Below are 15,369 nucleotides of genomic sequence, written 5' to 3'. Positions count from 1 at the left end.
TTGCCACAACGCAGTAGTAGGATCATAACTTCATACAAATCAGCCCCAAAGTATTTTTGCAAAAATCTCCTTCTTCATTAGTCTCTCTTCACTGGGCAAGTTTTGATTTAGCTGACCCACGGGTATCATGAGTCCTTCTTGCCTTTTTATCTCTTCAGGTGTCAGTTTCTTTTTGTCCTTAGGACAAACTGTCTTTTGTCCAGACATCCTGTATAGGCAGGGCAGGCAAGCTCCTCAGACTGTAAGAGGTGGGATGTTCTCTGAGGAGCCTCAGAGGCTCAGAGGTCAAAGGTTCACAGAGGCAGAAGGAGCATCCATCTGCCTGCCTCCTCCTGCACTCAGAAACCACTGGTCTCTGCAGTGCCCGTGAGATGGTCCCTTCCTTGCACATGGCCCTTCTCTCATCACACAGTCATCTTTCCACTCAATACACCTGACTTGAATCACAGTCTGGACCACACTGGGAAATTTTACATTGATGTGTTAATTTATTGAATAAATATTTTACCCTGTTCACACCATCAACCAAGCATTTGCTGGGCACTGGATAGGTAAAACATAGTCCCTAGCCTCAAGGAGCTCATAATTTAATAAACTAACCAATTTTGAAAGACTCTGGTGATTAACCCACCTCCCAATGAGTTTTGCTGAGCCATTAATGCAGAAACTGAGAGATTAGGAGAAAAAAAAGAGAGTCATAAACTCTGGATAGAGATTTTCAACATTGTCAGGAACTCCCATATACAGGACAGCCCATGGAATACGTAAGACCTGACCTCTCAAAGGTATGCATTTTTCTTCATTAGGCCATGTGTGTGTGCTTTATTTTGTTGTGGCTGTTTTTAAATTACACCATTTATCTCTCCCTCTCTGAATATCTGAAATGACATTAATGATATTTTGGACGGTCGTGTTGGCCTTTCAGGACAACTCCTATTATGACAATTTTTGTTATAGGAAGCTTTCAAAATAAATCAGGCTGCTAACAGGAACTCAGTCAGCGACCAAAGAAGCTGGAGTCTAAAGAAAGTGCTCTGCCCTGTGGGGCAGCAGCCTCTGCTTCCAAAGCACAGGGAAGACCTGTGCCCGCAATGAGCTGAGTCCCCACAGGTGCATCTGAGGAGTCACTTCTCTCTGAGGCAGATCTGCCCTCAGGCCCAGGTCCACTGTGTCCTCAGGATCATTTTCAGGGCCTTCCCTTTGGCCATCTTGCTATCACTTGTGAACGTTTAACCAGAAACCTTTAAGCCAAAAAGAGGAGATGCCATGATATTCAAACTAGCTAATTCAAGCTTATCCTTCAACGGCTCTCTGTTTGTTAAGAAGCAGCTCCTGGGGCGCCCAGGTGGCTCAGTCGGTTAAGTGTCCGACTCTTCGTTTCGGCTCAGGTCATGATCTCAGGGTCATGAGGTGGAGCCCTGGGTCAGGCTCTGCACTCAGCTTGGCATCTGCTTGAGATTCTCTCCCTCTCCCTCTGCCCCTCCCCCCATTCTCGCCTGCATGCTCTGTCTCCCCCTGTCTCTCTCAAATAACTATATCTTAAAAAACAAACAAACAAACAAAGAAGCTCTTTGATCCCTCTAATGACAGAAAACAGGGGCAGATTTTCTCTACAGCTCTGATTTATTTGCCACAATTACTGTTTTCCACTCTAATTACTGTGGTGCTGGGGGCAGGGCGGTTATTTGCAAGCTGTGATTGTCACTACAGAATTCCAATGGGAAAGCATGTGACAGAAGATAGAAAGATATATCCTCAAGTTATAAGGGGCCAGTGGCTTCTCCTATTTTTTTTTCCACCCACATTTATTTTATTTACATTAATGGAGTACTTACTGTGTGCTCACCTAACTGGCCTGGGGCTAGGTAGGGGGCTAGAAAGGTGACTAAGAGGCAAGCCGGTCTGCAAGGAATGAGCTAAAGTAGCCCGGGAATGCCTGAGACAAACAATCCCATGGGAGCTGAGACAGTGTGCAGTAGGTGCCATGGAAACACAGAGGGGAACTAATTCTCTCTGCAAGGGGGATCAGCAAAGGCTTCCCAGAGAAACTGAGCCCTAAGGGTGTGCATGCTTTACGATTAAGACAGTGAAGACTAAAACCAGAGAAACAAGGGAAAGATACATCCAGTTATTGGAATCCTAGAGGGAGGGGGTTTGCTTTCAAATAATCTTAAAACAATTTAGCATTTTTATAGTTTCCTTTTCCAGGTTTACTAGCTTCCACTCCTACCATCTTCGGGTATCTGACTGGAGTGGGCTTTCCCACCCTCCCGAGGTGTAGAGCTTCCCCAATAACATTAAAACTGCTTTCGAGGCCCGCGATGAGTTCTTCCGCCAGAAAGAGAACACGGTAGCTGACACTCAAAAGAGCAACATCTGTTTACCACGAGAAGTGTTATGCATTTTCCCTTCTTCTTCCTTGCCCCCAGGTCTTTGCCGAAGACGGGTCTGGAACCTAACCACGGGGTGTCCATGACCCCCGAGGTTGCCACCCATCAGCAATGAAAGGGTTATCGGGCAGCCGCAGCCACCACCACGGAGTCACCTGCGATTCGGCCTGTGACTCGCTGTCGCACCACTCGGACCGCAAGCCCTACCTGCTGAGCCCGGTGGAGCACCACCCGGCGGACCACCCTTACTACACTCAGCGGAACTCCTTCCAGGCCGAGTGCGTGGGCCCCTTCAGCGACCCGCTGGCCAGCAGCACCTTCCCACGCAGGCACTACACGTCGCAGCAGGAGCTGAAGGACGAATGCGCCCTGGTGCCCCGCACCCTGGCCGCCAAGGCCAACCGCATTCCCGCCAACCTCCTGGACCAGTTCGAGAGGCAGCTGCCGCTCAACCGGGATGGCTACCACACGCTGCAGTACAAGCGCACGGCCGTGGAGCACCGCAGCGACAGCCCCGGCCGCATCCGCCACCTGGTGCACTCGGTCCAGAAGCTCTTCACCAAGTCGCACTCCCTGGAGGGGCCGTCCAAGGGCAGCGTCAACGGGGGCAAAGCCAGCCCCGACGAGACGCAGACGGTGCGGTACGGCAAGCGCAGCAAGAGCAAGGAGCGGCGTGCGGACCCCAAGGCCCGCCCCAACGCCTCCCCCGGCTGGTGGAGCTCCGACGACAACCTGGACGGCGACATGTGCATCTACCACGCGCCCTCGGGCGTGATGACCATGGGCAGGTGCCCCGACCGCTCGGCCTCGCAGTACTTCATGGAGGCCTACAACACCATCAGCGAGCAGGCGGTCAAGGCCTCCCGCAGTAACAACGACGTCAAGTGCTCCACCTGTGCCAACCTGCCTGTCAACCTGGACGCGCCGCTCCTGAAGAAGAGCGCGTGGTCCTCCACTCTGACGGTCAGCCGCGCCAGGGAGGTCTACCAGAAGGCCTCGGTGAACATGGACCAGGCCATGGTGAAGTCCGAGTCCTGTCAACAGGAACGGTCCTGCCAGTACCTTCAGGTACCATTTACGTCAAGCGATGGGTGCTTAGAAATTGTACCTGCTAATTGTTTGGTGTTTTCTCCTGGGTCCTAGACTTGGCTCTGCTCTGAATTATCTGCATGAACCTGAGGAAATTAGTTAGCGTTTCTCTGGCCAACTGCTCCTATCAGGAAACAAACCAGCTACCCCACTCCATCCAGTTGTCTTCAGAAACTAGATTTAAAAAGTGCTTTGAAAAGCACGCCTACATAAAGGCAAGGAGTTATTAATGTTTAGCGTTCCTCTTTTGTCTGAGGGAACATGGGATAGGGAGGCGAGAAAATGGGATTCTACACAGAATTTTAAAATAAATCCTTTTTTTTTTTTTACAAAAGTCAACAATGATCTTTTGAATTTTGTAAGGAATTTAATTAGATCTATCAAGAGGGGTTTTTTTTTTATTGTAAAATTCTGCCTTAAGCTATTTGTTTGGGAAACTTGATCTATGTCCTCACCATTGTAATTGTTATCACCACCTCCAACACTAACCACACTCCCACCTAGACCCCTCTTCCCCCCCAGAGCACAGGGAATTGGAATAATGCCCTGGGCCCTGAGGAGGTGGAGATCAAGCCAGTGTGGGGACCTGACAAGCACAGCTGCAAAGACCCAGGACAACAGAGAAGAGGAGGAAAAGCGGGGGAGGGGGGGAGCACCCACACAATAAAAAGCAATTAGTGTCAGAGTGTAAATCCCACACACATACAGACCCAAGGCAAGCCGCTCCGCCTCTTCCAGTCTCCTCGTGTCTTTCCCTAATGCTCTTCCATTCACTGAACCTAGATTCCCCTGGATAAAAATGTCAGGAGCAGAGTCTTTTTCTTCTCCCCCTCCCCACCCCCCAGGGCCAATTCCTCTATCCCGTAATTGTCATTTTTCCCAAGATATAACCCTCCCTAAAAAAGGACCCTCATATTTTTCCCTTTCGCGGCATCTTTTTGTCTCTCTTCTCTCCTGGTACACCCATCTTTTAAAAAAAAAAAAGTTTTTATTGGACTATAAAGGCATGACATAATCATTTTGCACTCTCATCTTATGAAGAAATGCAAGAAAAAAAGTCTTCCACTGAGAAATTCAACTTTTTGCTCTCTGAATTGCTCCGGACAAACCTGGCTCCCTTGAGAATGCCTCTACCCAGCCCTGAGAATATGCCAGGCTGGCAGTCACCGGGCAAGGACAGTGTCAGAGTCCATCCCAGTGTTCAGAAGAAGCCACAAACATACGGATAGTTTTCACAAATGGCACACAATGCCTTGGTCAGTTTTTCCCACTCAGAGTGGTATTGCCTCGTTTACTATAAGCTTCCTAGAGGAGTTAAGCCATCAAGAATTATTAATGGAATTTTAGAGCTAAAGAGTACATCTATTCCAACCTTCTCATTTAACATATAAAAAACTAGCCTTGAAGAAAGGTAAAGGCTTAGTAGGTTATACTGTTATACCGTTAGTACAGAGGTAGGAGAGAATCCAAGTCACTTAATTTATAGAAATGACCATAACAAGGGTTACAACTGAAGACTTTAGAAATTCTTTAAGCATATCAATCTTATGCATCACCTAGAATAAAGTATTTTGATTAGAACATCTGTCCTGAAGAAACGATGGGTAATGAGATAGGAGCCCTAGAACAGGATAGTTTATCTATGAAAGTTCTGTAATAGGTGTCACCAAAAAAAAAAAAAAAAAACCACAACAAATTAAAAAAAAAAAAAAAACCTGGACTTTAATAAATAGTGATGAGATTAGAGAAGAAATATCAGATTAAAGAAGAAAACTCAACAAGGATCCAGGACCAGCCTTTGTTAATGAAAAAATGCCTTTTTTATGTTCACATGATTGTGTACGTTCTTTCTAACTCAAATTCATTTTTCTTTCTTTTTTATGCCTTTTTGCAGTAAGAGGCTCAAGTAGTGGAGAAAAGTGGAAGGATTAGGAAAGAAAGAAGGAAACTAATTAATACTGATTGAAAATCCATGATGTATCAGATGCTATAGCAAACGTGATCACATTTGTTATTCCATTTAATCTTCAAGATAATCCTGAGAGCTTGATATAACAATACTCCGACTTCACAAGAGAGAAAACTGAGATTAGAAATATCAAGGGATTTTAAAGCCACATGGCCAATAAGTTGAAGAACTGAGAATTAGACTTACATCTATTTGATGCAAAATGGCTCTTTCCAATACATCCCAGCACAGCCCTGGAATCAAGGGCATGAAAATAGTGAACAGGAGAGAAAAAAATCTGTAGAGTAAACATATTATTATTAAAAGCTTTTCAGTAAAATGAGAATGAAAGCTTGAAGATTTAAATATGAGATTTAGTATCGTAGCATTATTAGATCTCATATTCTAAAGGTTTGGGAATTCTATTTTCAAGTTATTTACCTTCTTTCACGCCAGTTTTTTAATGAAATATTTGAGGCTTACAGAGAGGTATAAAGAAAAATAATAATAAAATAAACACCCGGTTATACGTAACCCAGCTGGAGAAATAAAACCTTCATTACAATGGATCACACATATACCTTCCCCAATCCCATTTCCTCCCCTTCCTCCCCAGAGTAATAGGTAATCTGACTCACTACCCAAAGGATCTTTGTTTTTAATTCTGAAGTTATTGAAAGATTGAAAGAAATTAATATTTTCTATCCTACATTGGGCAATAATTAACACTGAACCAAGCTAGTTAAACCCTTTATATAAATTGAGCTCAAAGGCACACCTTCTTTAATAAATATTGACATTTATTGAGCTCCTCTTCTGTGCAAGGCTTTTAGACTGAAAAAAAAAATTCTGTATTTCAGTTTGAGCAGGTAGTGTGTCTAGCAGATAAACTAAATATATCACAGTGTGTTCTTCCCACCCAGGGTGCAGAGGTTACAGGGCTCCTCAGAAGAAGGGGAAGAAGGAGTTGGACATTCACAGGGGGCGGGAAGAGAACAGGAAACTCCTGAAACTGGACATTCTCTCCAGCTGTCATCTTTCTTTAGAAGAAAGAGGGACTTCAGCATCTTGCCATCTCAGGAAGACAGGTGTAGCCACCCCCACCAGGTCCCATGGAATGATTTCACTTATAAGCTCATTCTTAAAAGCCAGTTTGGGGAAATGAAGAAAAAAAATTTTTCCAGTTATATTATCTTAATTACCAACTAATAGTGAAACTGGATTTACAAATGTGTTTGACATCACCCTCACAAAGTTTAGTGGCTAAAGCATTGAACTTGAAAGGAGAGGGTCTATGTTCTAGTCCCTATTTGCCACTAATGAGTTAGCAGTCACTTACTAACCAGTGACCATCATCTCAGCTCTCTGGGTCTCCTTCCTCTGCTATAAGATGAAGCATTTGGTCTAGAGGACCTGCGATCTGAGTTCACATTTTTATTTTTTTATTTTTTTATTTTATTTTTTTTTTTTGAGTTCACATTTTTAAACTCCATAGTTACATATGAGGAGTACTAATTAGAGCAATTTTCAAGAGTTGCAAGGCCTGGAAACTCTCAGTGAATACATGTCTACCAAAAGTACAAGTTTTTCCAATGTTATCTAACTTGCTCTATAAACCTCTGTGAGGTATTTCACAGTTGAAGAAACCGAGAGTTAGTAAATTAGGTTAAGTAACTTGCCTAAGGACACACAGTCAGTACATGGCAACGTGGAGGGTCAGAACAGACTCTGCCTTCAACGCCTGGATTTTTCTATCTACCGTGTCCAATCCCAACCCCTTCCAAATATAAAACAGAGGGAGGAAGTGGCATGCATCAAATACCTGCCATGTGCCAGAAACCACACAGTATCTCATTTCATTCCTGAAATAACTGTAAAGTATTAGTGCTTACTGCAGTTTTGCAGGTGACTAAACTAAGGCACGGAAGATTAAATCACTTACCCAGGAAGACATAGATCGTTAAGTCAAAGAGCTAAGACTTGATCCTAGATCCGTCTGAGTCTAAAATGTGCTCCAGAAATGGAAATAAATGCGTTTTCCTTTCATTTGATTACCTGTTTTACTCTGTAGCAAGTGTATGTGTTCCTTTGACTCATCCCCATGCATGCAGTTAAGAACGCGCGTACGTGCAGCGTGACCCACCTTAGACAAGCAACGGAAGGACTGATCTGTCCCTAGTTTGATTCAAAACTGCACAAAGGTTAAATTAATAGGCACCGATAATAGAATCTAAATACTACCCAAGTTCTGATTCTCTCTTTGGAGAATTACCACTTGGAATTAATTTAACTTAAGCCATTGCCATGGTTATATAGAAAATGAGAAGTCTGTAGGTATTTGGCCTCTGTCTGACGTTGATTTAGAAATAAAATACTGTAGCTTGAAATTATTGCAAGATCCGCTTAATACAGTCAATTGTGATCTGTGTTCACAAGCTGTTTGTAGTTAATAAAAAAAAAAAAGACTCCCTTTTTTTCCCCAATATTGTTATTTTTAAATGTCAAGAATCAGATGTCTGCTGTTTAGAATCTTGTACCGCTGCCAGTGACTGTATCAGGGTTTGGAGCAGGGACATGGATTTGAAGACATTAAAACTGTTTAATTCTCAGTTGAGATGTGGTTGGCTTTTATACATTTGGAATAGAGCATTTATGGCACATCTCCGGGTAAGTGCTAATAGTTAAGTAAATAGGAAGGGGCTCAAAGGAGTAAGAGGAGTTTTTGTTGTTGTTTTGTTTTGCTTTTAAAAAGCAGGATTCTTGGTTCTGTATATGCCTCTTTATGTGAACGGTATGTGTTGAGTGACTAGCATAGAAAGCCATTCAGAGGAGCAAGATTTTAAGATTTCCAACTGTTAACCTGAAAAAAAAAAAATCCCTTCAATCATGTATTTTGCATTCATCCAGCAGCAGAAACAGGAAAAGGGAAACAAAACGCTCTCTCCGGTAGAAGTAGAGACACACACAGAGAGAGAGAGAGAGAGAGAGAGGGAGAGGGAGAGGGGGAGAGAGCAAGACAGAGACGGAGAAAGAAAGCCACTCTCAGAGATGAAATTTTAGAAGAGCGAAATGATCGACCTTTTTAAGGCTGAGTGGGTTTCTTCAGTTTGTGTGCAAGTTTCAAGAAATGGAAGGACTGACCAGGTTTGGGTACAACTCTTTTATTACTCTGTATTTGGTGGTAGTGTGTTGTTGGTTTGAGTGGGGTTTTTTTGGGGGGGGTAGTTTTTGTTATTTTATGTCTTCTCTAAATAATAGCTAGTAAGACTGAGAGAGCTAATAAACTAATGTATGTACAGATGATAAGTGAACAGGTTGAGACACCGGATACCTACAAATCGGTGTCTCCACAGAAGCTTCATGAAATCTTTCATTGACAGATTTGATCTAAGGTGCCAGCTGCTATTAGAGGACATTGTGTTGGCTAGTGATTGAAATGTGATCAGTTGTTTTCCATGACAAGGATCCTGAATGCTTCCTGAATGCTTACCATTCCTTTGCAAAATTAAAATTTCTGGAAGACTGGGGTTTGGGTTTTTTTTTCCTTTTTCTTCCTTCTCCTTCCTTCCTTCCTTCCTTCCTTCCCTCCTTCCTTTCTGGGGTTTTTTTTTTTTTTTTTTTTTTTTTTTGGTCTCTTGGTTAAATTAGACTCCACAGAAGATCACTGAAGAATCGTTCATAACATCATGAACCCAGGATTTTTTTTTCCAGTGCAAGTACAACTATTTTTTCAAAATTTTGTTCAAGATTATTTCAGTCTTTGCGTAGTGGAAGTTTGTCCTTCCCTGGCTGGGGTTTTCTTTCCTCTTGTTTTAGAACAATTTAAATTATATTAAATCAATTAAAACTACTTTATGTGAAATGTGTGACAGTGCTGAGCAATTCTGCTAGTGACTTTGGTTACTTGGTTACTGCAATGCTGGCTTGCTTACTGCCCTTTTTTTTTAAACCGTCAACCACAATAATTAATAATTTTCTTTATTTTTAATTTAAATTGCTCTAATAATCCATTAAGGGGTGCTAAGATTCTTGCATGTATTTCCTTCTTGGGTTGCACAATCTTCTATTCTTTCACTGATGTTAGTAAATATATCCTCTTTGCTGATAGAAAAATGAGGTTACTCCTGCCTGATCTTAACTTTGACTGTATATTCAAGTACATGACGAGCAGAATCCTGGTAATTCTCTCTCTGATTCTAATTTTCACTATTGCCCATATCCAAATAATAGTGGAGATGTGAGGGAGACAATTGGCAAAACATTGTCAGAAAACAGGGGTCCAGAAAGAGTTAATGGAAGCCAAAGGAAACTCAAAAAAGAAATAGGAAATCCTTAAAATTTGTTTAAGAAACTTTATGATTCTTGGTCTGCAATTTCATTATTCTAAAGTGCTTGGTTAGCCACAATCGAAGGTTCCATAACACATGTTTTCGGGTCAGACAGAGTCCAATCTACTAATGGAAGCTGTAGCACTGGTTAGCACAGAAGAGCCTTGGATCTCCTAACAGCCAGTAGCCTTTATTTCCTCTTTCTCTATCCTCCTTAGGAAACAGGTTGCTTGGTTGCAAATTAAAAGCAAAAGTTCCAGGTACTCCTTCACGTTCTCTGGAGAAAGATTCATCCATGATCTCATGCCCCCTTGAGATCATAGCTTTACACAACTTTACATGAACAGTGATTTGTGGATGGTAGAGGACATTGGGCTTTTGTTTGAGATTTTATAGAGGCTACTGAGAAATATATGCAATATTACCAAGTTGGCTTTGATTTGGTGATTAGATTAGGTTTTCACCATTTTAAGTTCAAAGGCAACAACCTCTCTTGGTAGGGTTATTGTGCTCCCTGGCGTGCTGTCTAATTGTGGGGAAATTCCATCTTTAAAGGTCCGAACAGTTGAAACTTCACATGGTTCAAACCATAATACCCCTTGGTCAGATTTTTTTCTGTCGTTTGCCAGCTTGGTAGAGAAAAATTAAAATTGGCCTTTTCAGGTAAAACCAGGTTACTAATGATATCCACAAAGAGCTACGTGACCTCACTGATTTGTATTACTCATCTGAAACTTTGAACCCATAACTTTTCCCATTGGATAAAAATAATGTGTGTGTAACTTCCCACCCAGGGTTCATTTATCTGATTCTCATGATTATCTTGTCATCCCCTGTCATTAGGTTCTGTCCCTAGTAACTGCCATTTGGATTATGTTATGGCATGAGGAAATGTTTTTTTTACTTACTTTTCGTAAATGCATATTTAAATGTTTTTTATAAATTCTTAGACTGAAATCACAGTGGGGTTGGGGAGGGTGTGCTCTAATTTTTTTCAGTGAATGACTTATTCTCCTTCAACCTAGTCCTCTCTCTAGCTAAAAGATAAAGATATAAAGAATGAATTAATTGCTGTTATACAGTTAACAAAGGTAAAGGAAGGAATATAGTGTGAGGAGATGCGTGTCATCTCACTCCTTCTGTTGCTTTTGACCAGTATTTTATTTCTGGTATTTTTTAACTCTTTTCTTTCTTGGAGAACACTCAGATGACCAAGGAAATTCTAATTCTCTGGTCTTTTAAGTATAAGAATATATAAAACTATCTTTTAAAACGGTTGGTTTTTTTACTTGCTCAAGTTAAGCAGTACACCCTACTTTGTTTCCATTTCTAAGATAAAGAAACTTCTAATTACATTTGCAAAATAAGTTGTCTAGACCAGTGGATTTTTTCTTTCATGTACATTAAGTCACTATTCTCTATCAGTTGAAGTTTCTACTCACTCTTCTCACAGAATTAGGAAATTTCCTACAAATTCAGCCTTGTGATATCACAGAACTGTGAAGCAGAATTACTTGGAGTCCAGAGTCACCATATGTAGTATACGTGTGTACAGGTCCATCTATACACATTACATCTGCAAAGACATCCCTGCACCCCTACTTCAAAATTTCCATTTTGCATTTATATGTATGCTTTCTTTGATCTCTGGTTCATGACATAGGATCCATCTTAAACACACAGTTTCACAATGTCCATGGAAGAAGAATCACTATAAAGTGGGGAATCGTATTTTTTCAAAGATGTCACTAGAAAACTCATTACTTTGCCTTTACACTGATTTTATTGAACTCCATCTCAGACCATTATTATAAAACAGTTAGGGGTATCCTACCTCCCTAGTGTGAGAAGAAATCCCTTTCATATAAAGAGACATCCAACAACAATGAAAGGAAATAACTTTTGCTCTGCTTGCTTTTTTTTTTCTTCCACTGTTCAATATAGACTGGCAGAATTGACCAGCTCCTCCTGATTTTACTCTCCAGGTGCCTAAAGTCTGTGTAAAGAATCAAGCAGGTTTTGTGGTTTTTTGTTTGTTTGTTTTTTTTAAAAAATGATACTGTTAGCATTTTAGGACCCCCTCATTGGAAGGCCATCTGGTATACCTTCTCATCTGCAAATTTCTCTTTGCAAGGTGGATCGAGCATCTTCCTGCCTACCTATTTCTCATCTAATAATCAGCTTACAGAAGAATCCTTTGAGATTATTTAGTCCAACCCCCTCTTTCTAAAAATGACAAAAATAAACCCTAGGGAGACACCTTGGCTGATACAAGATCAGTCAGCTTGTCGGTAGCAGGCTGAAACCAGGATACTCACTGTCCAGCTACAGCCGTTTTCTTTTTCCCATTATGTCTCACACGTCTGTGCAAACCTTTAAGGCTTTTTCAAAGGCTAGCTTACTCAACCTTACCACATCCTTTTAAGGCAATGGGGTCAAGGCCCAAGGAGGCAAAGGGAGGAAAAAACCGGTCGCAAAGTTAGATTTGAAGCATGTTTGTGGCTTAAAAGTTTCACAAGAGATGAAAACAGTTGTTAACTAAATGATTACCTGCAATTTGTAATTCTGTGGTTACTAATGGCAAGGTAGTAAATTTTTAACTTCTGAAAAATAGAAATAGGTATCTTTCTCCGGTTATCCCTGTCAGTCCCTCCTGCATCTCAGTGGTCTCATGATGAGTAAACCATGTGCCAGAGGAGGACAAATGGAACAGAAATGCTCCGTGTTCGGATATGTCATCTTTAAGCATTATACTCAGAGCCCCGGGACTGGATTCTGAAGACCATGTACTTCTCTCTGGATCTTACACTATCTTGGTAGCCAGCTCCCCATACTTCCCACCTTACTTTTTTGTAGGATAAAAATTGCTAACACAGCTGTGACCCTATGTATAGAATCATATAGACGTGTAGCCACTTGCTCTATCATGGAATATTTAGGACAATGGTTCCATGACTTTGTGTGCGTAAGAATCACCTTGAAAGTGGCTAAAAAAATGAGGATTTCTGACATCAACCCAAAAGATTCTGAATTTGCAGTTCTGGGGTGATTCCAGCACAGAAATCAATCTAAGAGCCACATTTTAACCCAATTCTAGAGAACTATCAGATTACAGTTATCATTTTATCTACTGAAGGGGGCAGTAGAGTCTAACAGATGAAAACGTGGGCTTCAGACGCTCCCTTAGCTTTACTACCGTTGCCGACTTCCAACACGATTTTGGCCTCCCTTCCCTTAGTACTTCCATTTCTATACCTGTGAAATGGGCATGACAATATGACTTGTTTGTTTGTTCAGGTCTTAGAAAAAAAATTAATTTCTGATTCGGGAAATCAATGAAAAACAGCGTGAAATGTTTGGGGTTTACAAAATCTCCAGACATCAGAATCTTCACCGTGTCTTCGTGTTTCATGTACCATAACACTTCCTTATATTTTGCTTGACCCGACTTTCATTAAACCAGGGTTAAGATGAGCATATCTGACGCCCCGGAAAAGGAAAGCCCTCTCCCAGCATTGGATACCAGACGGTCTTCCTCCCAGTGTAGGTTTAAGGATCCTTTGGCGTGTTCCAACTAAACACACGAGGCTTTTGTCTGCAGATGAGATCACAAAGGGTCGATCTGTTGCGAGCTCAGCATCAGTGGGTCAGGTTTTCCCATGGCTTATATTTGCCCGTGGAACACAATTCTTCTGGCCTCCCGAAGCTTTAGTTTGCTCACAAAAGACCTGCTTTTGCTTTCATACCTGAAGTTTGCCAAGACCGCCTTATCCCAAGCAGCTTTGGTAAGTCAAAAGGACAAGTGTAAGCAACAGCTATGGAACTTGTCTACAAGGGGAGTCTATCCATTTGCCTCCCTTAATGACTCATCCAGGTTTTCTAAGGAGTATTCCAGCAGGGCAACTTTGATGGGTGGGAGTTCTTCCACCACAGCTAGCAGATGACAACAGGCTCTTGTCCATTTCTCTTTTTTGCTCAGGCCCAAAGTCCCAGATGAATCACCTCCATTCCCAAGCCGGCTACACACAGGCCACCTGCCAGCGCTGGTCTGACTGGGGGCCCTTCCTGCAATAAATAGGTACAGAGAGAGGTGCACCTTTAAAGTTCTTTTACAAATCCCAACTACTTTTCATCTTTGGAGAATTCATGTCTTTTTTTCTTTTTCTCTCCTGAGCTAATACAAGTTTAGCTGGCTTTTCGGTAACTCGGGGGGGGTGTCAGGGAAAGTAACTGTCATTTGTTTGCAAATGAAACCTGAGCTTTCTGAAAATGATCCCCATGTAAAATCTTTCCCCCATAACACTCCTCCAGCCTTCTAGTTGATTTTAGATAGTTTCCTGTTCTCCCACCTCTTGGAAGTACTCCATGGCACGCTGAGCAGACACTTTTCGTCAAAAAAGCCTATAAATAGCTGATTTTTCCTGCTTGCTGCCTTCTCTCTAAGGCTTTCACAAAGGAGGTGAAACAAATCCACCAAAAACAAGAACCCTCTGTGAGGGGTGTGCGGTGAGGCTTATAAAAAATCAGATCCACAGGCCGAAAATTGTCGTGTAGGTCGCTTTGCCATATTTGGCTGATGCAATCACCGCACAGAAAAAGAAACATTTTATTTCATGCCAGATGATCTCATGAACTGAACAATCAATCAAAAATGTCTCCTATGAGTTTTCATGCTTCTTTAAAAATACATATTTTGACTTTCCATGCTGCTTAAAAAAAAAAAATCCCAAAGCCAACTGTTATTCATTAGATTCCATTGGTAACTCTAGATAACCAATTCCTGTGGCCGTTGCATGGTAGGAATTTGGAAACTGCATCCTTCTTTCTCCTCCAAACTGACCTTGCTTGCCTTCTCTTTGTCCTCTGTGCCGCACCTATCAGTAACACCAGCCCATCTCCAGGAGTGGTATTATGGAACTCCCTGGAAGACTGTGCACATGCTTAATAACGCCCGTCACTAATGTTACTGCAGTGACCCTCAGAAATCAGATATGTGAGATTAATTATACTGCTTCCTACTTCTACCTCCCCACCCCCTGCACCCTAGTGAGCACAGGAGAACTGGGCTTAGCTGTGCTTTCTCCTGTTCCTGTCTTCCTCGTCTCTCTTCTTCCCTGACTTTTCAGGTAGCTATTTTATTATATTACTGGGAATGGAAGACTACCCCAAAACCATACTTACAAGGAGGAAACTGAGGCACGCCCATGGCTCCTCAGGTGTAGAGAGCAGGGCAGAAGCAGGGCCAGCAGAAAATCTTTCCCAGGTCCTCTTACCCCAGGTTAGGGCTCCACAACCACGTAGCCCGAGGCATTCATTTATCTTGGTATTCCTTATGCTGGGGAGATTCTGCTGCCTGCCCCACCCCTGCTTCTCCCCCTCCAGGCACTGACTGGGTCTAATCTGGTTGTGGTTTAGTCTGTGGCTAGAGTCTCTGGAGAGTGCATCTCGTTGTGCCTTTCTTCTTTACGAACTCCCAGCGAGCGTGCACAGTCGAGAGAAGCAGGTGTCAGAAGGAACTTCCATGGCCACTTAGCCCAGTGCTTTTTACACTTTTGAACCACGGAATTCCTTGTTCAGATGCAGCCGACTTTATGAAACAATTTAAAACAGAAGC

The 15,369-nt window shown here is 42.2% G+C and overlaps 1 protein-coding gene and 1 long non-coding RNA gene across 3 annotated transcripts in view; both read left to right on the top strand.

The window, feature by feature from the left end:
• The first annotated feature begins 2,501 nt into the window (after nt 1–2,501).
• The window catches only part of DLGAP1 (DLG associated protein 1), a 306,180-nt gene continuing 293,312 nt past the window's right edge, over nt 2,502–15,369 (top strand). The window contains exon 1 of the mRNA XM_040632694.1: nt 2,502–3,458. Coding sequence (XP_040488628.1) covers nt 2,502–3,458 — 957 coding nt within the window. The remainder of the gene's footprint in view (nt 3,459–15,369) is intronic.
• LOC103662612 overlaps nt 8,491–15,369 on the top strand; it is a 9,079-nt gene continuing 2,200 nt past the window's right edge. The window contains exons 1-2 of one of the 2 annotated variants that reach the window (XR_568500.1): nt 8,491–8,577; nt 13,735–13,833. This is a non-coding gene — a long non-coding RNA (uncharacterized LOC103662612). The remainder of the gene's footprint in view (nt 8,578–13,734; nt 13,834–15,369) is intronic. The other variant, XR_568496.1, reaches the window with a different exon arrangement.

Source organism: Ursus maritimus, unplaced genomic scaffold (genome assembly GCF_017311325.1).
Source record: "Ursus maritimus isolate PB19 unplaced genomic scaffold, ASM1731132v1 scaffold_18, whole genome shotgun sequence".
NCBI lineage: Eukaryota > Metazoa > Chordata > Mammalia > Carnivora > Ursidae > Ursus > Ursus maritimus.
The sequence above is the reverse complement of the archived record's forward strand: the minus strand, read 5'-3'. Positions and strand labels throughout refer to the sequence as shown.